The following is a 27,773-nucleotide window of genomic DNA, read 5'->3' as shown; positions in this document are numbered from 1 at the left end:
ATCCTTTAGTCACTTCCCACCTTCGTCCTGAGGAAATGCAGCAAAAAGTAGACAGTCATGGTCTCTGCAATTGAATATTTCAGTAAATTTTCTATATAGAAATTATTGCAGAATTCACTAACGCTATCAGAACATTTAAATAAATCCGTTTTAAACCCTACAGAATAGTTTTTTATGTCATCTTGGAACAAAAACCTCATACTCTTCCACAGTTTATTCTTCATTAAATTTGTCTCTTTTTGGAGGACTCGGGTTGTTGAGAAGTACAGTAATTCAAATCCTTTGAAATAAATCTCAGGGGGATTCAGAAATGAGTAGGTATCACATGAGCTTTAAATAAGCAAGTTTGAAGAAGGCAACGGTGCTTGATCCCAAGTGATTGAATCTCCCAAATAAAGCTGCTAAGATTTTAGCAATTTTCATTGTTGCTTATGGTTAGCATGAGCAACGCTTTTGCTCAGTAGTGTCTGAACAATAGGAATGGTGAATTGGAATTGTCGTCTCCTGTAGTGTCCGTAATAAACACGCACCTTGGAAGACAAGCAAGACTCATTGCACTCTAAAAACTGTTGTGTTCTATTTTTAGGGTTTTTTAAAATAGAAATTAGTAACTTAATTATATCAGCACTTCTGTTGCTGTTCTTTACAGTGACGATGTGGCTTTAAATACAAGCTGTGTTAGGTCAAAGATAGAACTGGAAAGTACTGTACAAATCTTCCTTTTCCTTGAGTGCATGCAGTAGGTTTTCATAATAATACCTTGTAATTACAGTAGTGTTGCGAGACTACAGTCCTTTTGTGTTGCATAATGAATTCTTAAGGGTTTAATAAGAGAATTTCTGATCTAGAAGAGATGGGGAACACCTCAAAATACAGGGGAGAACATTATCTTCTAGTAACCTATAGACCTAAGAATTACAGCGTCAAGAATTCTAGAAAGTATGTCATTCTACAGTTGTACAGTTGTATTCATGGTAGTAAGAAGTAGTAATTTTTATATCAACTTTTGAAATTTATCAGTTCTGTTCATATAATAATGATAAAATAATATTTTTCTTCTGTTCCCTTCTAACTGAAAGGAGTCAAAAATACACAAGTAAAATGAAAAGGAAGGCAGGAATGTTAGCATTTTGGATTATGAGCTAAAGTGTAGGTCAGTAAGGAAGAACACAGAGCAGCTGTAATTACTTTTTGAGGAGATTCCAAAGTCCTATTACTAATACTTAGTCCAGTGTCATTATAGGTTATGTTAAAAGTAGTACAGAATTATAGCTTAGTCTTTCTTCTTTAACAGTATCTGCAACTTAGATGGAAGTCACATAAGTGTTCTGGTATTTAAAGTTAGAAGCCCTATATTTCTTTGACACAGGTCACACTGGAAGTGTTTGTATGTGATTGCTTGAGGGACTAATGGAGTTGTGTGGGAAAGCCTAAAAGCTTGGGTATTTTGACCTGAATAGTATTTAGTATCACTAATCTGGGTGTCGAATGAAGAACTCATTTTGACTTTCAAAGTCATTGGTGAAGAAAAGGGTTTTCTCTGATCATTATTAAACAAAAACACTTTAAAAAAACAAACAAAACCCCCTAATGGCAGAGGATAGAATGTGGCATTGGAATTTTTGCATTTCCAAAGTGGAACTGTATTTCAAATTATTTTTTTTCCCTCAGGTGCATGCCAAAGATGAGAAGTGAGGTAAATAACATGCTTAGGTAAATGTTCCCAGTCCGAGTAATTAGAGTATTAGTTTATTAAACTACTGGGATGACAGAGCATTTTAATAAATATTAAAAGAGCATGAAATTTCTGTACACTAGAGGGTTGATGTGGTGTGTGTTGTAGTTAAAAAAAAAAAAAAAAGGACAAAAATGGAAATATTTTAATTACCACTAAGTGGGAATATGAAGCACAAATTTCAGAGAATTAAGATTGGAGATTGTTATGGATGGACAAAAGTAAGCATAGGCCTCTGTTGTGACAGGTGCAAATGACTGTATTGGAAACTAACAGAAACCAGTGATGAGAAAAGTGTGTGCTGTTTTGCTGAAGGTAGTTTAGTTGTGTTCCTCAAAAGTAGTAATTTTTCCACTTACATGTTATTTAAACACTTCCAGATAAATTGGCAAGATGTTAAGAGAAAAATAATGTAAAACCCAAGAAACTAGCACTTGGTGCCTAGTGTCTGTTATCTTCACTGCTTTTGGAAAGTTCTCAGTAATTTCTTGCATGTGTGTCATGTGGTAAGAGTAAAAACTAAGTAATTACAAGTACTGACCCAAACTTGAAGAGAATACGGAAGGATGCTCTTTAGCCAAAGACAAAATGACAGAATAAGAGGCAGTAGGCACAAACTGCTGAAACAGAGGAAGTTTTGCCTGAACGTAAGGAAGCACTTCATGGTGAGGGTGACTGAGCACTGAGTGAGGCTGTGGAGTGTCCAACCTTGGAGATACTCAAAAGCTGTCTGGACATGATCCTGGGCAAATGGCTCGGGGTGGCCCTGCTTGAGCAGGGGTTTTTGACAAGATGACCTCCAGCTGTCCCTTCCAATCTCAACCATTCTGTGAAATAAAAACCACTTTTATGCACTGACAGCTTGGGGGATTTGTTGTATTTGTCATCTGGGGAGAACTCATGGTCATTGAAGAATGTTAAATTTGGACAAAAGAATATATTAATGACATCTGTAATGCAAAAATATCCCTTTTCAGCAAAATAAGAACTGAAATTCAGTAAGGAAAAATTTAAGTTCAGAGATAAATGTTGGGTTGAATAATTTAACTAGCGTATCTAGTCAAGAATGAAAACAGTTATGTAGGCTACTTGACAAATTGATTTTTTTCAGCATAACATTTCAATTTTCAATACTTCTGAAAAGTATACGCAGACAAAAAAGCCAAAGTTTCCTTTATTTGTCTTAAAGAGGCTGTGAACATCTATTTAATGTTGGGGTTCTGATACTGGACATATGCTTGTGCCCTGCCCCTGTTTAACGTTGTAGTAGCGGCTAATTCCAGTTGTCTTAAGGAAGGAGGAACCATTTTCAAATAAAGAACAGATACCGCTGGTGAAAAAATACTATGAAACTGCTATAGCTAAAGCTTTCCAAAATTGCTGTGGGCCTGTATGAAAGTGCAGCAAAACTGTGTTTCCTGGTGGAGTCAGGGTCGTAAGGACAGAGAATGCAGTGGTCTGAGTTGTCAGGACACCACTGAGTTTCCAGTGTATGTTTCACAAATGGTGTTACAAGGACCCTCAGCAGTGTCCAGATGACATGTTTGTATCTATCCCTCTCAAATACAGGAAATGCAATCATTTGTATTTTGCAGAAAAACTGTTCTGACAGCAGCGGTAATTTCTAATGTATCTGTAGATGTGCTCTGATATTGACTGGAAGCCTTGGATATGATACAAGGTACTTGTCAGCATATATTGCTGTTCGTCAGATTGTATGGAGAGAGAAAGAGATGATTGAACCTCAAATCCCAGGTTATCATGGCTTTATTTCTGAGCCTTCCGTTAAGAGTTGAGAGTCTCAATTTCAAAGTCTTTCTCTAGGATATATATACACATATATCTTGGAGGATGGGGAAGACAAACTGTGTTTCCTCAGTGTTGAACATGTTGGTGATAGATTCCATTTTGTCAGAAAAAGCTTGTAATACTTTATCTTTTTAGTCAAAACTTCACGCTCCCCACCCCTTCCCCAAATAAGTAAGGGACTGCCTGACTTGCAGGTTCTCATCAGATTTTGGTAAAGTTGTGCTGAATAGGAGAGATGGTAAAATACATTTTTTTACAAGATGTGGAAGATGTACGTATACCATACGGTCCGTTTTCTGGTCCCTGCTTGAACAGTGAGGTTGGACAAGGTGACATCCAGAGGTCCCTTCCAACTTCAATCATTCTGTCATTCTGTTACTTACGGATAATTACTTGTGGTTTTGTTTTTGCGGTTTTTTCTCCATTCTTGTTTTGGCATTGCATCTTTCACAAAGCAGTTTGGTACCCTTTGGCATCGTTATGGCCCAGTATTTATACAGTGATGTTACTTGCTTTCATGAAGGAATAATCTTCTGGGGGGGTTTGGGGCTGGTTTGTTGTTTTGGTTTTTTTCCCCTCAAGCTTTGAACTGCCAAAAGAGAAGAACTCTTTCCAAAACCAAAGCGTAATGCAAAGTGCTTCAGTTTTCCAGGGATCCATAGTTCTAGTGTAAGTAGGGAGAAGCTGTATTTATAATAACCATTTGAGAAATCTCACCTCTGAATAGAAATGGGGATGTAAATTTTTAGGACTTTTGTTTCTAGAGAGAAGACATGAGCATTACAGTCAGGCTGTAACATAGCTTCTGCAAAATACATCCTCATTATTGTGAAGGATACTTGACTAATTTGTTTCATTGGGCTTATGTGATTACATTCTGTTGCCCATGCTTCCTCATACCATGTTTCGTGATGCTAAGAGGCAGATGGGCTTTATAATAAAAAAGTCACAATTCAGTAGCAGCAGCAAGTTGCTGTAACGCTGGCTTTTGTGACCTCTCTGCTTCAGCAGTGAATCTTGAGAGCATGACGAGAAGTGAGCAGCCCCAGAAGGCTGAGGGACAGAAGGCTGTGTGATGGGCTCAGCCACTAGTCTTCGGGCTGAACTCAGAGCTGTACTGGGTCAGGTCAGAGCGGCTTCAGGAGATCTGGTATGTGCTGCCAGTTTGAATCCAGAAGAAGGAATGCCCCAGGTCTCAAAAGTCTTGGGCAACGTTAAAATGCTAATTGCTGAGCAGTCCCATTAGAAGCGTCTCTGGTAGCTGTGCTCTCAGCGGTAGCTTCCCCAGCTTGAATTCACTGGACAGAACAAAAGAAACACAGTGCTCACTGAATAGAGCATAGAGCAGTTTGTGTTGGTCCCATGTGTTTTGTTGAAAACTAACGCAGTTGCACAGATTGGCGTGCTGGTCTACCCTACTAAACTGTTGCAGTCATGCCTGAAAAAGGTGTGTATCTTCTGACAGGGAGGGTAGAAGAAAAGCTTTTGCTATCAGAGTTCTGTATTTTAAGGAAAATTGTTGTGGCTAAGGAAACCCAAATCTTAGCTACTGCTGCTTAGCCAAGTTTCAGTACGGTTTTCACCAAAAAGTGGGTGTGTTTTTGGCGTTTTTTTCCCCCTTGACAAGAAAATGTAACCTCATGAACCAACTTTCATCATACATGACAGAAAAGACCTTCTCTTTCCTACAAAAGAAAAAAAATCCAAGAGTAATAGGTACAAGCAGTCTGCCCCTCTAGAAGGCTCTGATATTAGTATCTGTGGTTTGCTCCAGTTCTGCTTGCTTCATTTCTGGGACTGTTTTCTCAACCATATCAGCACCTATTAGATATCTGAGGTTTCCTTTATTGAAGAAAGAGAGCACTGGGGAAGTGTACCTCCTTTTGTGGCATCTAGAAATGTCTCCAGAAACTATTTCAATGGATCTGACCTAGGCTAAAGTTCAAATATGCATGCCGAAAAAATTAGCACAAAACTCTTGAAATCGAGATTATAGCTCTTTATTTTTTTGCCAGGGGTCAGGGATTAATACAAGATTACACACTTTGTGTTGAGAGCAAGCATTTGCGTTATGTGTATTCTACAGGAAGGGCAAAATCTCTTTGTGCTGGGGTGTGAAGTGTTTCTTAATTACTGCCTTATTTAATTCTTCTTATCTTCATAAGAACTCAGATTCTTTCCAACTGACTCATTCATTTGAACTCTTCCATGCGTCATCATACCATGTAAAGGCCTTTACTTGCTAAAAGTCATCTCTGTATGCTAAGGGATGTTATTATTGTGTGGGTCTCTCTTCTAACAGGTCAGACCCCTCAGCTGCAAAATAACACACTTTGGAGTTCTCTGTAAGAGTCCCCTTTTCTCTAATGGCCATTTTTAGTGTAATTTTGAGCTGTTACAAGCTGTTAGCAGCCTATCAGTAGTTAACTGATACATACCTTGCAGAGAACGAAGAGTTCTAATAATCAAAGATAAAAATTTTCTATTACATCTGGGAAGAAATTTTAATTATTTCCAGAATATACTGAACTGCTTGGTGCTTACATCTAACTATGCATGTGTGGAGTGTTTTCTTCAGCAGCTTTTTAATTTTGGACTCGTAGGCTGTGATGGTGAAACTTTTATCTTATTGCTACTGCAAAAGTTGCTTCCTGGAATACTACTGTTAAAGAAAATGCTATGTATTAATAAAATGTATACTAAAAAATGATGTATTTTGACTTTTGTATCTTCACAGAACCATTGTCATGATCATTTACTAGACACCAGCGACTCAAGAAAACAACAAGCTAATCAGCACAACTACCGTACGAGATACGCGGTAGAAGAAACTGCAAGGCCTGCTGAAGAGTTAGAAAATGGGCACAGTTCCTCAGATGTAAGATCCTTATTCATGAGGCAATCTTATATATTCCATTTCTACTCGTTAAGCTCCTGCTTCAGCTAATTAAATATTGTTTCTAGTGGAAACTCGGGTTCCATTTTTCATTGTGCATTTTCTTTCAACTCTTCAAGAAATTATGTTGAAATGTCAACTTAGGTTTTCACATGCTGTTGTATGTGTTTAGTCTTGACTAAAAAGTAATTGACAAGAGGGAGAACTGCTCATTTGTAAGGGCATTTTGTAAAGTGTATGTGTGCGATGTTAAATCTTTCCTGTATTTGTAAACCTATATCAGTATGACCCATATGGCCTAGCAGGTATGGTCGCTGGCTTTAAGTGGCCCTGCTAGAACAGGGAGGTTGGATAATACGACCTCCAGAGGTCCCTTCTAGCCTTAACCATGCTGTGCTTCTGTAGCAGTAGAGAAATGAGTAATAAGAGTATATAAAGTTTGTACTGGGTTTTTCTTTGATGTTGATTGAAAAGATGTGGAAATACTATATTAAAAGGTTTAGAAATAATTTTCAAAAAGGTAAGCTAGCCTTCTTAAATGGAGATTAAGAGGCACTCAGTTCTCCACTGGCTATGTGTTAAAAAAAACGTTGCTCTACACTGTGTGTCTGTCCAGGCATAGATATTTTCTCACTTCTTTTCATTTAATTAAGTCCATTAAAGTAAAGTAACTACCTGCAAACTAAAATGCCTTTTTAACAACATAAAGCTTTTATAATGCTATGTGTTTGTAACACGTAAAAAGCCTAGAAGAGTCTTAGTCATATTGTCACATATTATCACTTTTTTGTGTTCCAAAGTAAATGCTTTCTTTTTCCCTGTCTCCCCCTCTGCACTTGCGCCCCCTGCCCCTCCCACTCTTGTTAGGAAGGGGAAGTAGTTGTTGCCAGTGGTGGAACATCGGAAGATGATGAAAGAGCGTGGCACAGTGATGGCAGTTCTAGGTGAGTGACAGTGTATCTTACAAAGAAGAGTCCTGCTGATAAATTTTAAATAATCTTCTCTGTCAACAGTTAATAAGTAATAACTAAAACTTGTGCACATTTAGAAGAAAAGATGAAATAGAACTTAAATTTCAGGATGTAATATTCAGCTATATTACTAACTAAAACTTAGGGAAGATCTCATCCTTGTTTGCCACAAGCAGGTTGTTTCCGATTGGTTTTGCAGGAGAGTAGTTCTTTGCAGGCAAGTGGTAGCAGTTTCCTCTGACTGTCAGTCTGAGCTGTGTGTCTGCCTGTGCTGGCCCCTGGTTTGAAATTAGAGAGTAAAGATTGATGTAGCTTCAACACGTCCTTTGTTTCTTCTTTAGTGGAGTTATTTTCTGTTAACTTTTGTTCAAAGCTATTCAAAACCGGAAGTCCTAACAACAATATCCAGACTTTAACATGTATCATCTTGAATTGACCACGTAAACAGTGGTTTTATTTCTAGTGGTGCTAGGATTTAAGCTTCTTGCAAGACTGAATGATCTCAAGGCTTTTGGTTTACTACCGTTTAAGTTGTAGATACAATATAGGGTTTTAGGCACTGGTTTTTAACTATTAAAATATTGTAGTTATCTAGACTGTTAACTGTAATCTTGTATTGGGTTATATTATATAAGTCAATGCACTCTGAATTGCTTTTTAACTTTTGTTTTTCAATTTCCTTTTTTTCTTTGCTATATCATATGTAGTGACTACTCTAGTGATTATTCTGACTGGACAGCAGATGCAGGAATCAATTTGCAACCACCAAAGAAAATTCCTAAAATTAAAACAAAGAAAGCAGAAAGTAGTTCAGAGGATGAAGAAGGACCTGAAAAACAAAAGAAGCAAATGAAAAAGGAAAGGAAAAAAGGTATTGAGGAGAAAGATGGACCATCAACATCACCAAAGAAGAGGAAACCCAAAGAGAGAAAACAAAAGGTTAGATGTTTGTATATTACAGGATGCTCAGTCCTACTGTCTTAGAATTAGATGAATGATTCAGTTGCGTATATAACTTAATAGTGTCTAATTTGAAAACACATCATGACTTCTACTCATAATAAATTATAATTACTGGCCTTAGTAAGGCAAATAATAGATTGCTGTAATGATATGCTTTCTAAATATGATGCGTTTCACTTAAGGAACACTTTAATGTCCTTAACACCATCTTTCCTCAGACCAGAAACTTTCTTTCTATGGATGTATTTAGTAGTGGTGTAACATGTGTCTGTATTTTTTTCAGCTGTACTGACTGTCTTCCTGCTTAATTGCAATTTTTTTTAGGTCTGTGCAATTGTGTCATTTTTTTCTGTCAATTCCACCATGTATGATACTTGCATTATGCTTGCCACTATACTTCATCAAGGGGATTTACACTTTATCAGGGTTTTATTGTTGTCTGTGTTATGTTTGCTTTCTAATACAATGACATCATTCCAGTTTACATCAGTACATGGACATTTTCAGTGACTTTTGTTAATTTCAGTGGTTTTTTTGGGATGTTGTTTTGTTTTTAATTAAGCATTAGATCAGAAAACTTTGTTTCTTCATTCTTTCTTTACAGAGCCCAGAAGTGGTTTATCTGGTAGATACTAATTGCTTTCATAAGCTCATAGCTTCTATTTTTGCAATACCCAATGAAACCAACTGTAACATCTAAGAAACTAAATAACTGTATTTTGTATATTTATAAGATTAGTAGTCATCAGCATTCCTTAAGATGGTTATTTCAGCCCTCATTAGAAGACAAACTTACAAAACAGCTGTTTTAATATGCAGGTTGGAATAGTATCAGCTTTACTGTGAATCTTTGGTATGACGTGCAGGACGTTAGGTGGTAGTCTTTGATTAAGCTACTTTTTGTGTATTGTTCGCAGTCATTGGTTGTAGTGTCAATATTAATAGTGTCTTGGTATTTACACAGTGTGAAACCAGAAGAAGGTATGAGATCACGAAAATAGATGGTGGTGGGTTTTGGTTTTTTTAAATTTTTTTTTTTTTATGCTTGAAACGTCTACTATAGCTTTTTATTATAAGATATGAGAGTAGTATTTCCACTTAGATTAAAGCCAAACTGAGTGTTTTGGGAATCTTGCATCCATTTTGGTCCCAGTTATTGAGATACAGGAGGTCTTTGATTTCAAAATATCTGACTTGGATATTTCAGATTTTTAAAGATGACCTGCTCCTTTCTTGAATCACAAGAAAATACTAGGCTGGAAGGAATATCAGAAAATCATCCCTCTTCCCTCTGCCCCTAGGTAGAATTAATTATACCTGTCATTCTTGACAGGTATTTGTCTTTGAAGTTTCTTGTGGTGGAGAGTCTACCTCCTTACTGGGCAGAGAGCTCACAGTCCTTACCAGTAGAAAGTTATTCCTGAACCTGAATCAAAATTAGGGCTTTTCCATTGAGGAAAGAAGTTTTGACCATCTTTGTAGCTAGGCACAGAATCTTAGGAATTAAGAAAGGAGTAGAGAAAGAATGTGATTCTTCTCTAGTAATGCATGGGCTGTCAAGATTTTGAATGGTGTTTACATTTCTAATCCCCCTCCACCAAAAATCAATCTAAAAAATGATACATCAGTGAAGAAGGGCAAGAAAGGAGCACCAAGGAAGATCAAAGGGTACAGAGTATTTTTTCTTCGGGGCAGACACAAAGAGGCTGACTCTTAGAAGGGAGAGTGTTTGGAGGAGATATTTTTAAAAAACTTACATAAAACTATGAATGGTTTAGAAATGAATAAATGCAGAATGATTTCCTTCCTTGTTTTGTTACAGTGAGATGTAACACCCAATGACACAGACATGAAGCTCAAAAAAGAGCCCTTGCCCCATTCCACCCCCACCCCCTGAAAGCAAACAAAAACCCCAAACCACCTGAGCATGTAATCAGGTTGTGGAACTAATTACTAAAGGATTTAGTAGAGTTTCAGAAATGATTAGACAACTTCACTGGGACTAGTCTCTTCCTGATGATTAACTGAGTTCAGGGTTGGCTTCCAGAGGGTCTTAAACTTGTAATTAATGTGTGAAGTTGTAACAAGGGAAGATTTTCTGTTTAAAGGCTGTTTCTTACTACCTTCCCATAATTCACCAATGAGCTAGACAGGCTTTGCTCTGATGCAGTACATCAGTTTTTCACAGGACAGAACTGCTTGAACCTCAAAATCCACAAGGTGCTTCTGTGTTAGTGATTTATTGCAATGAAGAGGTTCTGTTTTGGTTTGTTTGTTATTAACTGTGTGTATGCTTTTTCCGGTGGTACCCACTGGTGCTCCAGTGGTGCACTCAAAGCCATTCCCATCCTGGTGAAACCACATTTGAATTTGTGCATTGGAGTTACAGTTGGAGTATCCCATTTGCAGTCTGAGGATGCAGAGTCTTCCATCAGTGGCTATATGGAGTGCATTTTAGTACAACTGTCCAAGGTTGCTTTCTGTACGCACACAAGATTCTGTTAATAACTTCAAAGCAACCTTGCTTGAATGGTTGTACAAAAACCTGCTTTATCTGGCCTATTAGATACAGACATGCAGCGAGCACCTAGGAGCAGCAACTGCAGTGAGCTTCCTTACAAATACATAATGTGGATGTACCATTTGAAAATGCAGTTCCACAGCACATTATAGTAAATATGCCAGTGGGTAACGTGTATGTACCCGGTCTGGGTCATTTCCACATGCTTTACCTCTGTTTATGTTAGTTAATCTCTTCCTCCTCATTTTGTGGCGTTCGTTAATTGGAGGCAGCTGTATAGTTGTAGTGTTTTATGGTCCAAGGCAACTGTGAATTTGGTTAAAGAGAATGGCATATTTCAGTTTTATCTTTTTGGGCAGGAGATGTAGTTACTGGAGTGTTAATGAATTCAGTCTTCGTCAGAAGAGTGCCACCACCAGCCCCAAAACCAACAAACTAGAAAAGACCCTAAAAACTCAGTTTTTCAGTTTATTAGTGGTTTTGGTTTTGGTGTTACTGTAAGCAGTTAAGTAAGATTTATCTTCACACTGGCAATAATTTCCTTTTTACATTAAATATATTTAAGAAATAGAAGTTGATTTTAATAAAACACTTCCCAAAATAAAAGGCTTCCCCAAATGTTAGTTTATTCATATTAATCTTCTGTGTGCATTTTTCTTCAGAGGCTGGCTGTAGGAGTTCTGGCAGAAAATGGTTTGACACTGGAAGAATGGTTGCCTTCAGCATGGATTACAGACACTGTTCCTCGTCGGTGCCCATTTGTGCCACAGATGGGAGATGAGGTATTGTAGTTTTTCCCTCTGTGTTGTTGCTACTTTCAGCTTGTATTTGCCTTTTTTATTTTCATCTGTGCATTTTTTCCAGAGATTTATTATCGGAATATTTTGGATTTTCTTCAAAACATTCTTTGATCTGGCTAAAATTTGCTTTCACTTCCTTTAGTCTTTCCCATACTTAAAAAATACTCAGCACAGTGTTGCTATAACTTGTTTTTATTCCATGCTGTTGCAGTAACGTTTCTTTTTGTACTATGTTTACTGTGTTAATTTCCTAATGACACATGTATACAAGCTATGTGAGATGCTTTATCTAGTGAAACTAGTCCTTAGTTGTAGAGCGTCTTGTACGCTGAAGAATAGGTAAGAAAGCAAATGCAAACTTAAGTTGTTTGGAAAACTTTGGTTTGGGACTTGAAGTACAAACCAGGAATTAAACCTCTGTGAGGAGGGTGGCTTTTTGTGTGTGGTGGTTTGGTGGGTTTTTTTTTTTGGGGGGGGGGGTTGGTTTTGGTTTGTGTGTTGGGGTTTTTTTTGTTTTGGTTTTTTTTTTTATCCGAGGAAAAACTCTAATATTGTCTTTTTTCACTTGTGTTTCTGATATCAGAAAACTTCTACTGGTCTCTTACAACAAAACCAGAAGCAAAGTTTTGTATATATGTGTTTTATATGAGCTAGACTGTAAACACTTTGTAAACATGGCCCAGATGTCTCAAAATACAGTACCAAAAGGACACCCACCAGTTTGTACTTTGGAATATATAGCATGTGACCATTACAGTGAATTGTATGAATAAGTAGTGTCAGATAGAAGGCAATCTTGAAAACCAGACTCTGTGCATGTTTCCTAAAATCCCCTTAGTTTAAAAATAAGAGGAAATAGCTAGCTTATGCTGTAACGTGTAGTCTGTTGGCTTTTCAGGGAGCAGCGCGTTTCTGAGGTACTAAACAGCATTCTTGTATAGCTCACACCTTCAGAATGCACTTGGAGAAATACTTGACATGGTGGTGAAGTTGCTTAACTTTGGCCCTGAGTTAGAGCTTTTTGTAGGCACCACCTTAGAAACTGAACTGGGAGCAGAGGTTGCATGTGCAAGCAGTTCTGTTTTTACTGGATCACTTCGCTGATGCAGTTCACAGCACAGCTATGCAAAAATTACATCGGCATTGTTAGTAAGGGAGGGAAGGAGCACTCCAAGTTGAGAGTTGCAACTGGAGAAAATGCTTATGTATTTATACCCTCCAGCAAGTATGTTTTGAAGACTGTGCTGTTCAGAAGATCAAGTCCAAATAAATATATTTGGTGCCTGATACCATCTGGATACTGTGAAGCAGCCAAGGATTTATCTGTACCATATTACTCTGGAGGCTTTAACATCGTATCGGTTTAGTAAGATAAACTGGTCTGTTTGGTTTGGCACCTGCTGAATAGCATGTGCAGTGTGTACTAGGAATATCTAAGTAGGCTGCATCCTTTTGCTGAAAAATGCTTTGTATTGGTGAACAGGAAATTCCTGTCCTGTGCCTAGAAAGTAGGAGTAGTTACACCAATAGAGAGTACATTTGTAATCAAGCTGCTCTGTCTAAAATTCCATCTCTGATACTTGCCCTTCCCAGATTTGCTTGAGATGTGAAAAGAAGCTATTCATCTAGAAAGTTACTTTTGAGAGCCACAGAAATAAAAGATTGGTTTTAGAGAAATATGATGAGAAGAGGTCTCGTGTGGCCTTCGAACATTTTGGTGGATGGTTGGTATGTTTTATAAGATTTGAGAGGAGAGATATTTCAAATTCGTTCTCTTACAGCTGTACAAACAAGTAAGAAAAAACAGTAGTGCTATATTTAGTTATACTCAGTGCATAAGACTAGCACATACCATCCCTTTTCCCTTTCTGAATACTGCCATTTACAGACCTTTGTGATGTGTCTTGAGGAACAGTGGAAACACACCAGACACATCAGACTGCAATTTCCCTGTCTGATTATTGAAATACAATGCATATTTGTTGTAGTATTCTGCCATTAACACAATAAAGAACAGTTTTGTCTGGGTACTCCAACAAACATGCAGAAGCAGGAATGTATCAAGATTAAAAATATAATTTCCTGGAAAAAGGCATAAGTTCTTTTTTCCACAGATATCTTTCTAATTTGTTCGTCTGACAACAGATGCAATGCTTAGAGCCATTTACAAAATAAAAATGTTTTACTTCTGTAAACAGTAGTTTGAATTTATGTAGAGGTTTAGCAGAAACAGTAAGTGTAGGAGGAATTGTTTGTAGCCTGTGCCACTAAGTGGATTTTTTTTGTTTTGATTCGCTGGAAGGTATGTGAAACAATTGTCACAACGTTGCAAGTGTAATTTAAGTTGGCGATATTTTAGATCTGTCTCTTGGTAGCCTCTGTTCCTTTTCCTGCCAGTTAGATTCTGACAGTGCATAGGAGATTCTCACTGCTTTCATGCCTTCTGTAACTACTGTGTGTTTTTTCCCTATGAGGATATTTTGCATGTCAAATACTCTGAAAAACAAGAGTTTATAAAAAAATCGGTGCTGTCGTCCTCCATTACAAAAAAAAAAAAAAAAAAAACCCGAACAAAAAAAATTAAGAAAGTTCAGTAACTGTTAATGTAGAAACTTGACAGACAGTTGTTTATAATCTTTTATGATACAACAGTTTTGGAAGGCATGTGGAAATACAAATATTAGTGTGTTTATTTGTAGAAATGTATTTTAAAACTTACTGAGGGCTTTTTACTCTGCTTTTTTTGTTGTGTTAGACCTTTACATTTAAGCTACTGTTCCCTCATCCTACTTGATGGAAAGCCTGTGTTTATGGCTTGGGGCACTTTTAGAGGATTTTTTTTATTTGGAATGCATCATACCTGGAATACAGCTGTTTATCAGATCTTTGTTCTAATTAGTTTGAGGAACATCTGTTTTGCATTTCAGATATGTTCCTTGAATATATGTTCAAGCTTTTCACCTTACTACTTCATTTCAGTGATGGCTTATAACAAAAACATTCATCCACATGGTATCATACACAATAAGATCAAAGTAAAACTAATAGACTCTGGATGTCTGAACCATGGAAATTTAGAGTGGAAGGATTTGAAAATTTTTAATCAGCACTTGAAATGTCTATATTCAGTTTGTTCATGTCTTTATTGGGCTGTTTGTTCAGTGATATGGAAGTGAATACCAAAATCTTACCAGAACAATAACAAACAGCTGAGTTTTCCTTCTAGAATATATTTCTTGTTCAAAAAAGATATGATTAGCCAGATAGTGAATTTAGTGATACTTGATTGTCATCTTAGGGCTGTCCTACAGTGATGAATAACCAGGTGGATTAGTGGAATTCATGTTACTGTCATTGAATTGTTCTGTAGTGTGATGATAAATACATGATGTTGTTACTGATTTCGTTTTGGTCTCACATGCATTATTTAGGATATTTTGCTCATAGGGAAAATGGTGTTCTAAATCTTCCCTACTTCTGTAAATGTTTCTATGATACTGGCTTTAATTGTCCACCACTTAATTTTTTGAGAACCTGTGACTTTTTCAGGAAAACAGAATGGAAAAAAATTGATGATAAAATAGAAAGTACACACATCATATGGCAGTGATATACTAGCATTTCAGCTCCTCAGAGTATTTGTTAGATAACTGTCACATTTCATTTCTAGGTCTACTATTTCCGACAAGGTCATGAAGCATACGTTGTAATGGCTAAGAAGAACAAAATATATAGTATTAACCCCAAGAAACAACCATGGCATAAAATGGAATTACGAGTATGACTTCTTCGTTTTTGTTTGTATCTTTAATATTAAAACATGTTTGGAAACTAACTGAAAGAAGATTCTTGATAAAGTTGTTTCTAATGTTGTGCTCTTAATATTTTAAGATAAAGCAAAAAAGTTAACTTAATAAGTAGTCAAATCAGACCTTAAACTGTACTACTTTTTGCATCTGCTTGAGCAGATGAGGTGGTTACACATCATAGCAAAATATTTTTCAAACAAGTTACATTGTGAAATAATAGCTTGTTTTAAAAGACTAAATTTCAGATACTTGATTTTGAGATGTTCTGGCAGAAACCTGCTCTTTTCAGTATACCCATATTTTCATGTTTTAGAAAGTTATTATAGTCATCTTAACTGCAGTGGTGGTACGTAATATATTGTTTATTCCAGGAGCAAGAGCTGATGAAAATAGTTGGGATTAAGTATGAAGTGGGATTGCCTACTCTCTGCTGTCTTAAACTAGCTTTTCTTGACCCTGATACGGGTAAATTAACTGGAGGATCATTCACCATGAAGTAAGGAAAGCAATATTATATTAAAATTGGGGGTTTTCTTGCGGGGGAGTGGGGTGGGGTAAGGTTGAAAGTTAAAAGCTATCATTAATGTTGTGACTTGAGGTTTTGCTTTTGAGGTGTTTAATTCAAAGCATTAATTTTTTTATGGAAGTGCTTTACTTTATGCTTTTGCCGTTTAATCGCTCAACAGTTGTGTGTTCTGTTGTAATTAGGTACCATGATATGCCAGATGTCATAGATTTCCTGGTGTTGAGGCAGCAGTTTGATGATGCAAAACATAGGCGATGGAATATAGGTGAGTTGTGCGGGGAGTTTTTTTGGTGTGTTTTTTGTTTGTTTGTTTTTCTAAGTGTCTACCTATTTTCATGATAGCTTATTAAAAAGTAGGTTATGGTAAATAAATCCTAGTACTGTGCTGAAATTGGAGAATAAACTCTGTCCATATTTGGATGTGGAGTCCTCCTTTGTCCTTGACTGAAGCTATAGCAAGCAAACAAAATACTGAAGGTGATCTATAAAAGAAGGTGCAAAGACAGTCTCAGTTGTGTGTTTGCAGAGAGGAATTAAGAATACTTTTTTCTTTTTGATTGAAGGCCCTCTTAACAACTGCATTGCTACTAGAATTTTTTTATCATTATTATTTCAATTTCTGGAATTTCTATTGGAAATATGGAAACACCTTCACCACCACTTGTACAATCTAGAGATGATGAATTTCAAAGGGAATGCCCTTCCTATCTCTTTATACTTGTTTGAATTCTGTTATAAACTGCATATGGTTTAGCTTCATTGAAGTGTATATAATTACAATTCACTGCTGTGTGATGTGGGTATGTTTTTGATTCAGTTTACTTTGCCTGTGCTTAGTTATTTTGAAGTGTTGGATACTGGAGAATGTCTGTGACAGGCATGTTCTCCAGTCAGATCTATTTCCTGGTCATCTTTTCCATATGATAACACAAAGATCACCTTTCAACAATGAAATCTAACTAGGGGGAGAGAAAGCTGCATTATGACAAAATGGTCCTCTAAGGTGTTGGTTTTGTTCAGGAAATCAGGATATATGTATGTTCTTATTCATAAGAATAGCCTTAGATTGTCCCTGAAACTTAAAAGGTTAAGTAAGTATTACTGATTCTTCAGAGTTCAGGATGAACTTTGTTCCCCTAACAGAGAAATTTGTATGTGATACCATGTTTACAGAATTACAGGCACCGTTAAGTCTTTTCCAGTATCTCAGTATATTCTGTGAAGTGACACATTCTCCCAAAAGTGAAATATTGATAGCCTTCCTTTTTTTTTTTTAAAGCAGGTCTCAATGTTGAACACATTTTCCGTAAAGTAGCAGTGGTTACTGTACCAACTCAATTCCTGCAGTTCTTCTATTCAGGAGCTGTAGGTAGCATGTACACAGCTGACTTGCCAGCATTTCTTGCCACTTCAGGCAAAGCATCATATAGGATAACGGAGGATTTTAATGCAAGAACATTATGGTCTATCTGATTGCCTGTGTAGAAACAACTGATAGGACATGTGTTTCTGCAAATATGCTGCCCCATTAGTCTGTGTTCACTATTCTAAAAGTGCTGTCCTCTCCTAAGTTCATTTTAGCTAAGTAACCTAAAGAAGTGGCACAACTGGATGTTAAAAGCTCTTTTTTTTGTTTCTTACCTGACTTTTCTGCCAGGAAAGGTGAATTGATCTCCTGTCCTTTGATGTACATCGTGATATCCTTGCTTAGGATGTCTGCCTTAGCAGTAAATATATAAATTGCATGATGGCATATTAATATGTTCCATATCATCTCATACTTTACGTTACGTTGTCTGAAAAGACAGCTAGTCTTCAACTCTGTAGGGAATTTGGTAAAGATCCTAGACTTCTGATTCAATAGGAAATGCAAACCTTGATTCCTTCTTTAAAGTTCATTTCAGTTTAAAGATCCCTTAAGAGACAAGATTGGTCATCATCTACTAATATGTCGCCAAGCTTTGCTCTCTCCTGCTGGTTATGGATCTGTGGTCTTGTCCTCCATGCCATACATGTTTTCACACAAGATCATGGCCAGCAGTAGAAGAATGACAGCCATCCCTTGTATGCGAACAGCCTCGGCAGAAGTCATCTGTCAGCTGTTGTGATAGAAATCCAGGAGTAGAGGAGGGACTTTGAAATGCTACCATTGCTGCTCTTAAGACTACGCGCACAGGTAGCAGCATCTCCTTCCTGGGCTGGCTTCTAGAAACTTGTGGTATGGGAAGAGTCAAAGCTCTACAAGAAGTGTGGAAAGTGCCAGAACCTTTTATCAAGCCTTCAGTGTAAACAATGTGAGTTTCAGGCCAGTAGTGTCTAATACCAGCTTGTAACTCTGAGAAGTGTGTATTAGAGTTCATTCATCAGTTCCATGTTTGGGTGGTAAAAATAGTGATAAAATAGTCATCTTCTTTGAGACGATATGAAATGCTAAAGCAGAGATAGCAAAGACACTGCTGTTAAAACTGTTACAGCTCTTCCAAGAGTCTTCCAGAGTGCTACTCTGCTCTTTGCATTGACACTTTGGATATTTTACTAGTGTATGCTTATGTACTTGGAACAAATTGTGCACTGTTTTTTGCAGTGTGGAACACAATATAAAACTGTTCCTTGAAAGTAGATTCTATTTTCAACCAAGATGAGGAGAAATGCCTTAGAACTGTACATGAAACTGTTCCTGACTACTTAATCACATGAATCTGAAATTCCCAAGATTTATCTGACATGCTTGAGTTGTCTGAACTTTAACCATAGCTCTTCATCAACAAACTGGTATTTTTTTTTCATGTCTTGCAGTTGCTGGTTTGTCTTCTCAGGACTGCTGTTACTATCTTTTATGATTTCTGGCACTTAGACTACAAATCAATGTTTTTATAGCTACTATTTGGAGAGTCACTAGATGTTAAATTTTCTGACTCCACTTTAAGTCATTAAAACATTGATCTTTTAACCAATAACAATTCTTGGTGTTTTTGTGGGATTTTTTTGTAGGGTTTTTTGTGAGGTGTTTTTGTTGTTGTTTGGGGTTTGTTTGTTTTAGGGAAGCATATTTGTTTATCTGTGATATTTATATTTTTTTAATATTAAATGTATGTTAATGTATGAATCCTTTCAGAAAGAACAAACTTACAAAGTTTGAGAAGTAAAAAGTTCTTATTTCTACTCAGATTCTATTTATTGCATGTCTTTGTCTTCTTATAGTTTAACTAGAAGATTAATACTTGGGCTGAAAGCTATTCCAGTAGGATTCCTGCAGCTTTAGCTGTATGTCTTAGAACAGTGTGCATACCTGCCTCTTACGTAGCAGCCACATTCAATTCAACAAATATTTTATATTTTCATCAAGCTAATGTTAATATGGTGATACACAGTTCGGGAAAACTATGCTAAATCCTTCTAATAAGAATTTTGGTCTACTGTCCACATAGATGAGGTAACACAGAGGACATTGGAAAAATAGTGATTTAAGAGATTGTTCTGTGGGCTTCTGCAATCATGTTTTCTGCTTTAGCATTCTGTCCGTAGGAACGCTGTGGCTCTTGAGAAATCGGAAGCGGCTGCCAATATACACTCCTTTAAGTGGTTTTGATCTGCTTAATGTTCAGCCCCATGAAGGCACTCACAGTTGTGCCTAAACACATTTCTTTGTAAAACTGATCACTAGGGAATGCCATATTGGGAGACTGTACTTTTAAGAGCTCTTCAGAATAATTTATTCCTTTAAAATAAAGCATCAGCCTTTACTTACATTTTTGATCTTGCATTTCAGATATTTCTGGTATACTTGCTTCTATTACATTCAGCACAATTAGGACTATTAATGGCAGCTTTGTAATTGTCCTAGAGTTACTTGCAATCCATTAAACGAAAAAAAAAAAAAAAGACAAAAAGTGCAGTAAAGACAGTGGAACATTTTTTATAGTATATTTACTTCCTATAAATTCAGGCAACTGCAGCAAGCATTTGGGCAGAGTGTGGATGTATTGAAATAGAACAAACATTGCAACAGTTGAGAAAATGTGTGTATATTTAAACCCCATGAAAACAAAAATATGCAGTTCTTGGAATCTCAGACTTAAATTACATTTGTTCCTGCATTGAGCAAGCTGACTACTTCACTAAAAATTGTTTCTAAATTCTGTGGCAAGTGTTACAGAAAACGTTAGAATTTATGGTGGCATGTAATACACATATTAACACGTGTAATTTTTTTTATAATGCTTCTGACCTTTTTTCTCAGCTAGGCGAATGCTTTGCAGTAGTGAAACCATTACAAGTCATAGTAAATTACTTTGCTAACCTTTTGAAGAAGCTTTAATAAATTCTATTCTTTCATTAGTCAGATTGTCTCCATAGTAAAGGGAATGAATCTCCGAGTTACATTTGGGTATCTGGAAAAGCACTTCAGAAACTAAGGAGGAGGAGCTCAGCAGCATGTAAAATATTCCCCGTACAAAAGTGTCACAGTGCTCAGTTATTTTAAGATAGCATGTAGTGTTTAATGCAAGTAGATTTGAGTCTTAAAGTTACACCATTGAAATGTCTTACCTTTTATATGAAATTAAGAAATAAATTCATACATAAAGAATATGTAGATAGATTTGCAAATTATTGGGTTTTTTAAATGCCATATTAACTTTCATTTTGGTTTAAAAGCAGCCTTCAGAAAGTACTTAGTAATACTTTTTTTACAAACTGAGTGGCTCATGTTTGTCTGTTGATGCTACAAGTGTTCAAAAGGATTTCTGTGTTCAAGATCAAGGCAAAGGTATCCAAAAACCTGCTTTTCTTGGGAGGAGTAAGTTGCCTTGTATTGATGAAATTATTTTGTGTTCTTACCTAGGTGATCGTTTCAGGTCAGTGATAGATGATGCTTGGTGGTTTGGAACAATCGAAAGCCAGGAGCCTCTTCAGCCTGATTATCCTGATAGCTTATTTCAGTGCTACAATGTCTGGTTAGCAAATTTATCTTCAATCTTTTATTTTAATTAGTTTTTTCATTTGAAGTACCGACTGAGCAACTTGCTTTCATTAAATTCAGTCATGCATCTCACTGTACCAGTTTGTTAAAATACTCTGTGTTATATAAATAAGTTATGTTACAAATATTAAATAATTACATTGTTGAAGCAATATTAGTAGATAATTTAAATGTGGTTATTTTTAAGCTGGGACAATGGTGATACTGAGAAGATGAGCCCCTGGGACATGGAGCTGATACCAAGTAATGGTATGATACATTAATAATATAATTTTCTTTAAGAGTGTATTTAAAGAAGAAAAAAAAAGTTGTATGGCTTCACCTAAATAATCCTGTTTCTCTTGGAGAGTGGGGGGAAGGCCCACAAACCAGTTGCATTTAAAGAACATCTATAAATCAATTATTAAGCTAAAAGCGAATCAAGACAAATGAACTGTGAAAAAACATACAGCTGTACTTAGACATACTTAATGTATGTTGGAAATAGACAGAAATGTTACAAAAGCTTCTAACAGAGGTACAGTTGAAGTTAACTTTTTGTACAGTTAGGGAGGGATTGAAGATAAACCAGTGCCCTATGTCAGCTTTGAGGAAACTGGCTGCTCTGAGACCTGTCAGCATGCCTGCAGACATTCAGTGCACTGAAGATGCAACATGCTCCTGTGAGATAGTTCGATAATAGTAGGATTTGCTCCCTGTCTGGCCCAGCATGTGTGGCAGATAGACATGCTGCAGACTGGACAGCATAGCGTGGGCACTGTTCACAGGCAAGAACGTAGTATTTCTTCTTTCCTCATTTAGTTTTTTTTGGAAGATTTCATATGGGTCTGGTTAAAAAATGTAGTAGAATCAGCATTTTTTCTTTGTGTCCTAGGAAACATTTGATAATATTGTCACTCATAAGTAACTGTAAATAATTCTTAATTCTTTTAGACTGTAAACGTGTCCATTTCAACTTTTCATTTCAGTTCGACCCTTCTTTTAATGGGTACCTCTTTGTCATAAGTAAAATGCAGAAGTTAGTGATAGCATGACTAAAATAGTCAATTAAAATAGGCAGATAACCAAACCTGAACCTGATTTTTTCTTTTACTGTATCCACAAATACTGACTTTTGTTACACCTTCTTTTAATATTTTTTTTTTTTATGAGAGGAGCACTTTCTGTCATACTGAAAATCTGCTGTTAGGTTATGAGTTGTCAAAGTTGGTAGGTCCTCAAGAATCCTAGGGTGATGGCACTTTTAATTTGCTTGCTCAGGAGCTCTGCTTGTAGCATTTGACTTCACAAAACTGTGACGAGGTGGAACCACTACCTGGAGAATTGATGTTTTAGCATCATCAAAGTAATTATCTTAAACTCCATCTGAAAATCATCAACCATTCATTAACAAAATAATTTATTACCAAGAATTTGGGTTTAAAAAAACCAAATAAACCACTAAAGTGATACCAAAACACAAACTTTAACTGTGATAAAGGAGAGTATTAGTTGGCTCTAAAATAAACTCTACAATTAGCTATTTGGAAGAGGAAAAAATCTTGTTTCATGGAGGACTTTACACCAAACTGCATTGTAAGGATTTAAATTTAACATACAACAATATACAGAAAGGATGCTGGATGCATCCAGTAGGTCTTTGAGCAAATCAAGAACTATGCATTTGTTTTCATTAGTAAAATGATGTTACATATCTTTGAATTACAGGTATATGTATTACACCAGATACAAAGATCTATGTTTTATTTAGTTTTCATGTTACATTCTAGCTGTGTTTCCAGAAGAACTGGGAACTAGTGTTCCCTTAACAGATGATGAACGTAGAACGCTGCTCTACAAACCTCTTGATGGAGAGTGGGGTTCCAGGACCCGAGACGAGGAGTGTGACAGAATTATTGCAGGGATAAACCAACTCATGACTCTAGGTAAATCCTGAATAATACGGGAAATCTTTTTTGTGTTGTATTTTTCAGACTATGCTCATGTGTACTTCTGAAATTACCAAAATGAATGTGATAAAATACACCTTTTACTTCTTGATTAACTGGAACAAAACTTTCTCATTGCACATTTTTAAATTTTTCATTTAGTGAGTACATAGAAAACCTAAATTTTCTACTGTTTTCAAAGGTGACTATTGCTTTTTGGTACATAATTTGACATATGGTAGGGGTTCGGGTTTTACATGCTAAAAACAAGTATTTGGTTTTTTACTGTAGCTGCCACAAGCTCTTATTGGGGTTAAATTTGAAACTTCATGATGAATAGAATATTAACTATATTACAGGCAGATGAGGGGGGGAAATCTTAAGTACTTTTAGAGAATGGATACTTATGTGTAGATTTACCCTTTTCTAATTCCCATTTGCTTTAGTTGTGCAAAATGTTGAGGAAAAAGTAACTGAATAACTTAGGAAGAGCCTCTTGCTATTTGGTTGTAGGGCAATTACTCTTTACAGGCAGCTTCTGAAAAAGTAATTGTTAAAACATTTAGCACCTTACTGCAACATTTCCATGATCAAAGATGGGTGTCTGAGATGGAGATCCATCAATGAAATACAGGCTGAATCCGAAGTCTTTTGTGTATTTTGTGATGAGCAAACTGTGTTAAGTCAGCAGTCTTAGGTTTTGGGGTAACAATGGTCATAAAGTAAATATATAAATTGCCACAGATAATTATTTTTTTAACTGATTTTTGAAGTACTTGAAGCAAGCTAAGACAAGTTTATAAAAAAGCCAGAAAACTCGTTAAGTCTCAAAATACTTCTGATACGTAAATGTTCCACATTATGGCTTTTTTGGTGACATACTGCATAAGAAGCTTCCCTTTGCTTCCAAAAGAAAGGACATATCCATACAGTGTAGTAATCTAAATTATAGAATTTCATTTAAAAAAAAACTGTGAGGAAATGAAATTTTCGTTGTTTTCATTGTATCTTAAGAGTAGTGGGTTTACGTTTTGCATTACGTTGTATGGCATACTGCTTAGTTTGGATTTAACTGTAGCTTATGTGGTACATATCGGTACAAAGTAGCAGTTGTTACAATGTTCATAAGAGTAAGTAAACAGCTTTTAGAAGAGCAGTCTGTTTAGCAACAACATATTTTCTGTTTTTAAAGACTTTCAAGAGAGACTTTAAAGTTTATGTTTTTGTATTATGGTATTGGCCCTTGAGGTATAAAATGTTAGAATGATGTGTCTAAGCACTCATGATGCTTCTAAGCACAGGAGGAAAAAACCAAGTTTCTGTAGGTGCACAGACTTAAATTGCTCAGCAGTCTTCTAGCATTATGGTGGATTGATTTTAGAAGGCTTCTTTGCTGTTCGGTAGGCACAGGAGATTGTGTTTCTATTTTATTTTGAGTGTGGATTTCCCCACACTCTTCTTAATGAGATTGAAATAGTACTGTAACTTTTATGGTAAGAATTTAATGAATTGCTTTGAAGATGGGAGAGTGGCAGTATAAAACCAAATTAAATGAGCCTGTGTTGTAAATAACAATACTGAATTGCATGTATTCATTTTTGTATAATTTATACATTTAAGTCTGCTTTTTCAAGTGTGTGTATTTTGCACGCACTTGCCATGTCTCTGTGTGGTGCTTCATGCATGACAGAATGGGTAGTCAATGCAGCGGTTATACTTACAGCATAGACCTTCGCAAGCACTTCTATATGTAGAACATCACAAATTGTTTGGAATATCTAGAGGAGTAGTTGTTGTTATTTTGGGGAAAGTATTACGTGTTTCAAACATGAAGAAATGGCATGTGTTGCAGGGGGTGAATCCTGAAACTGCTAAGGGACTTTTGTGGTATATAACTTTTGGGGTTTGTTTTTTTGTTTGTTGTTTGTGTTGGTTTTTTTTCATCTAGATATTGCTTCTGCGTTTGTGGCACCTGTGGATCTTCAAGCTTACCCGATGTATTGCACTGTTGTGGCATATCCCACAGACCTCAGTACCATTAAACAAAGACTGGAAAGCAGATTTTACAGGTTAGATCCACGTCTCGGTTCCTGCTGTGAAATACTGCCAACCATATTTTGGTAGCTCTTTGTCTTGTAATTCCCAACTAGGAGATGGGAACAGGTGTGCACTTTCCGTTTCTCCCATCTTCTATCCTTGATCTAGGTTTCCATTTTATAAAACTTTAAAAAGGATTGAACATCTCTTCTCCGAAATGTAATTTAGAATTATGTGGCATTCAGATTTCCTGCTTATGCAAATTACTTGTTCCATGTGAGATTCAAATTGCAGGACTAGAGACGAGGTCAGTAAAATGACTTTTAGTCAAAAGAATTAAGTTTCCACTTTATAATTTTTTAAATCTGTTTTTTAATAAGAGAAACCTCAGAAATATATCAAGTGTTTTTTTTCTAATGCACTTTAAAAAAAAATAAAAGTTGCATTATCACTTAAGGAGCTGCACAGAAAATAGCTTCTTAAATTATTGGCCTTGAAATTCTAAATTGTTGCACAGCAACAAAAAAAAGTTTTAGCTTTTTGACACTGTTTTGATATTTTCCTGAACTAGGATTGCAATTGCTGTATTTTTTTGCAGTAAATATTATCTATGTAGGAGCATGCTCCTTTAAATTACTTTTGTTTCCTTTGGTTCGTGGGATATTTCTGGCTTGAAAATCAGTGTCCCTCTAATACTTGTTTTGAACAAACATGGATAGCATTTTGTTTTGGGCCAAATTTCAAAGTTAATTTCTAGTACTTCATGCTAACTGAAGATTGAATTTTAAATTAAAATTACTTCTCATTTTCAAAAAATGCCCTGGTTTTTTTACACATTCTGATGCAATAATGCGCACTTATTGTTCCCTGTTTATTGTGTGATATAAGGTAATCCAGCTTTCACTTCTATAATGTACTACTTTGCAATCAGAGGTGGCAAAGACTTTTTGCTGGATTTTCTTTCTTTTGTCAAAAGAGTAAGCAGTTATTTTTGGTAATCAGCATACCTCCTTCGGTAAACCTGGTTTTAGTAGTTTGTGGTATTGTCAAGGCCTGGCTAGGTAACAAGCAACCACTTTGTGTTGTCCTTTCCATTGACATTTTTTTTCTTGGCATTCTGCAGGAGGGATTGTTCAGATCACGTGGGATTTTGGTCGCTTTTCATGAGGCTTAGCTGAAAACATTTTTTTTCTCTTCGGAGCCAGTAGTCTTAGCATGCCTGTATGTTTTTAAAAAATGCAAAACAAAACAGAAAAAATATGATCTTTCCCAGTCACTACTGGCATTATATAGAACTAAATGCTGGACCCATAAACATGATTAAGTTCCATCTAAACACTTACACTATGCTAAAGATGTTAAATGATCCCCCACTTCACTCTACAAAACACTTGTGCAGCATTTCTTTTTCATCATATTTTGCTAGTATGAAAATAGAAGATTGTATATATTTGTAACTTCTATGCTGTCAGACTTTTTATTTGAAATAGTGTGTATTTTCTGTTTTTTTTATTGTATCTTTTTAGATTTGAATCTAATTTTTTTTCAGTTATTTTTGCTTTTGTGCATCATTTTTCATAACGTGGCTATTCTGTAGTCAGGTCGTTAAATCGGAGCTATGTGAGGAAATCTGATCGTTGTCTATCTGTCAGAAAAATGTTTACTTCTAATAATTTTTTTTATTACTATTTTGTTAATTCTCAGCTGTGGCTTAAGAGGTCATATAGGGTGGGTTATGTACATCATAAAGGAATAATAAAAGCTGAAGCATCACAGCTGAATTTTCCCAAGGAGTGTCAGCTGAATATTCTTAAAGCTATTTGTATAAATTAAATCGGGACATAACATGAGAGCAGGAAGCCTGAGGAAGCTGCCTTCTGCTGGTCACACAGGGCAACATATCAAAGTGTGCATGTTTTCAGATTTAGTAAAAAAAAAAAAAAAAAAAAAAAAAAAGGATAAATGGGATAATACATTTGAAGAAGGATGTAAAGCTTTTTCTCCTGTTTCATATACATTGCTAGAAATAAGTCTGGGGGTATTTGTTTTCTTCCCCTCCCCTCTTTCCTTCTTTCATATACAGGCGCCTTTCTTCATTAATGTGGGAAGTCCGGTACATAGAACATAATACTCGAACGTTTAATGAACCTGGAAGTCCTATTGTCAAATCTGCCAAATTTGTCACAGATCTTCTGCTACACTTCATAAAGTGAGTTGCTTAGTAGGTCTGTTGTTATTCCTGTCTCTTAGCAAGGTGTTTAGCCTTTTAAGACCTGAATTCTAAAGTGAGATAGTTCTTTCTGCAGCTTGAATAAGTCTGTTGTCTGCTGTTGGGGCAGAAAAGAATAAAGCTTATCTTGACAAAGAATATAAAGTTTGCAAAACAAGATGAAGTTTTATAATACATTGATTGGCATAGATTGGCATGGCGTTTTATTTCAAGAGACTTTCTGCTAAATGATAAAAATGGGTCTGAGTATCTTCTTAGAGTGATATATTTATAGGTAAGTGAGGAATTCTCATTTTGAGTTTGAATACTGCCTATGTTAACATAATTGTGGGCATTTAATTACAAAGTCTTTAAAATTTATTATGTAATTGAAAATGGTGTTTGAGATGCAAAATAAAAATTGGAGGCTTTGTAGTCGACAGAAATAGTAGTTGTCTTTTCAGATGTTCTTTTTTATTTTGTCTATAGAAAAACTCGATGAGCAATGTTTCAGATTTCTCACAGTCAGTTGACACATCTGCAGACCTAAAGTTTGTAAGGAGAGCTTATGAGTGTGTCCACTGCCTT

At 36.1% G+C, this 27,773-nt stretch overlaps 1 protein-coding gene across 3 annotated transcripts in view; it reads left to right on the top strand.

The window, feature by feature from the left end:
* Nucleotides 1–27,773, top strand: part of PHIP (pleckstrin homology domain interacting protein) — a 117,946-nt gene that overhangs the window by 74,287 nt on the left and 15,886 nt on the right. For all 3 annotated transcript variants that reach the window (XM_049818273.1, XM_049818272.1, XM_049818274.1), the window contains 12 exons: nt 6,282–6,422; nt 7,308–7,384; nt 8,119–8,350; nt 11,558–11,677; nt 15,366–15,473; nt 15,876–16,000; nt 16,213–16,295; nt 20,874–20,985; nt 21,199–21,260; nt 22,781–22,936; nt 24,888–25,008; nt 27,060–27,185. In XM_049818273.1, the coding sequence (XP_049674230.1) occupies nt 6,282–6,422; nt 7,308–7,384; nt 8,119–8,350; nt 11,558–11,677; nt 15,366–15,473; nt 15,876–16,000; nt 16,213–16,295; nt 20,874–20,985; nt 21,199–21,260; nt 22,781–22,936; nt 24,888–25,008; nt 27,060–27,185 (1,463 nt within the window). The remainder of the gene's footprint in view (nt 1–6,281; nt 6,423–7,307; nt 7,385–8,118; nt 8,351–11,557; nt 11,678–15,365; nt 15,474–15,875; nt 16,001–16,212; nt 16,296–20,873; nt 20,986–21,198; nt 21,261–22,780; nt 22,937–24,887; nt 25,009–27,059; nt 27,186–27,773) is intronic.

The sequence above is a fragment of the Accipiter gentilis genome, chromosome 15, assembly GCF_929443795.1.
Source record: "Accipiter gentilis chromosome 15, bAccGen1.1, whole genome shotgun sequence".
NCBI classification, from domain to species: domain Eukaryota; kingdom Metazoa; phylum Chordata; class Aves; order Accipitriformes; family Accipitridae; genus Astur; species Astur gentilis.
Note: the sequence above shows the minus strand (reverse complement) of the source record. Positions and strands in the feature narration are given on the sequence as shown.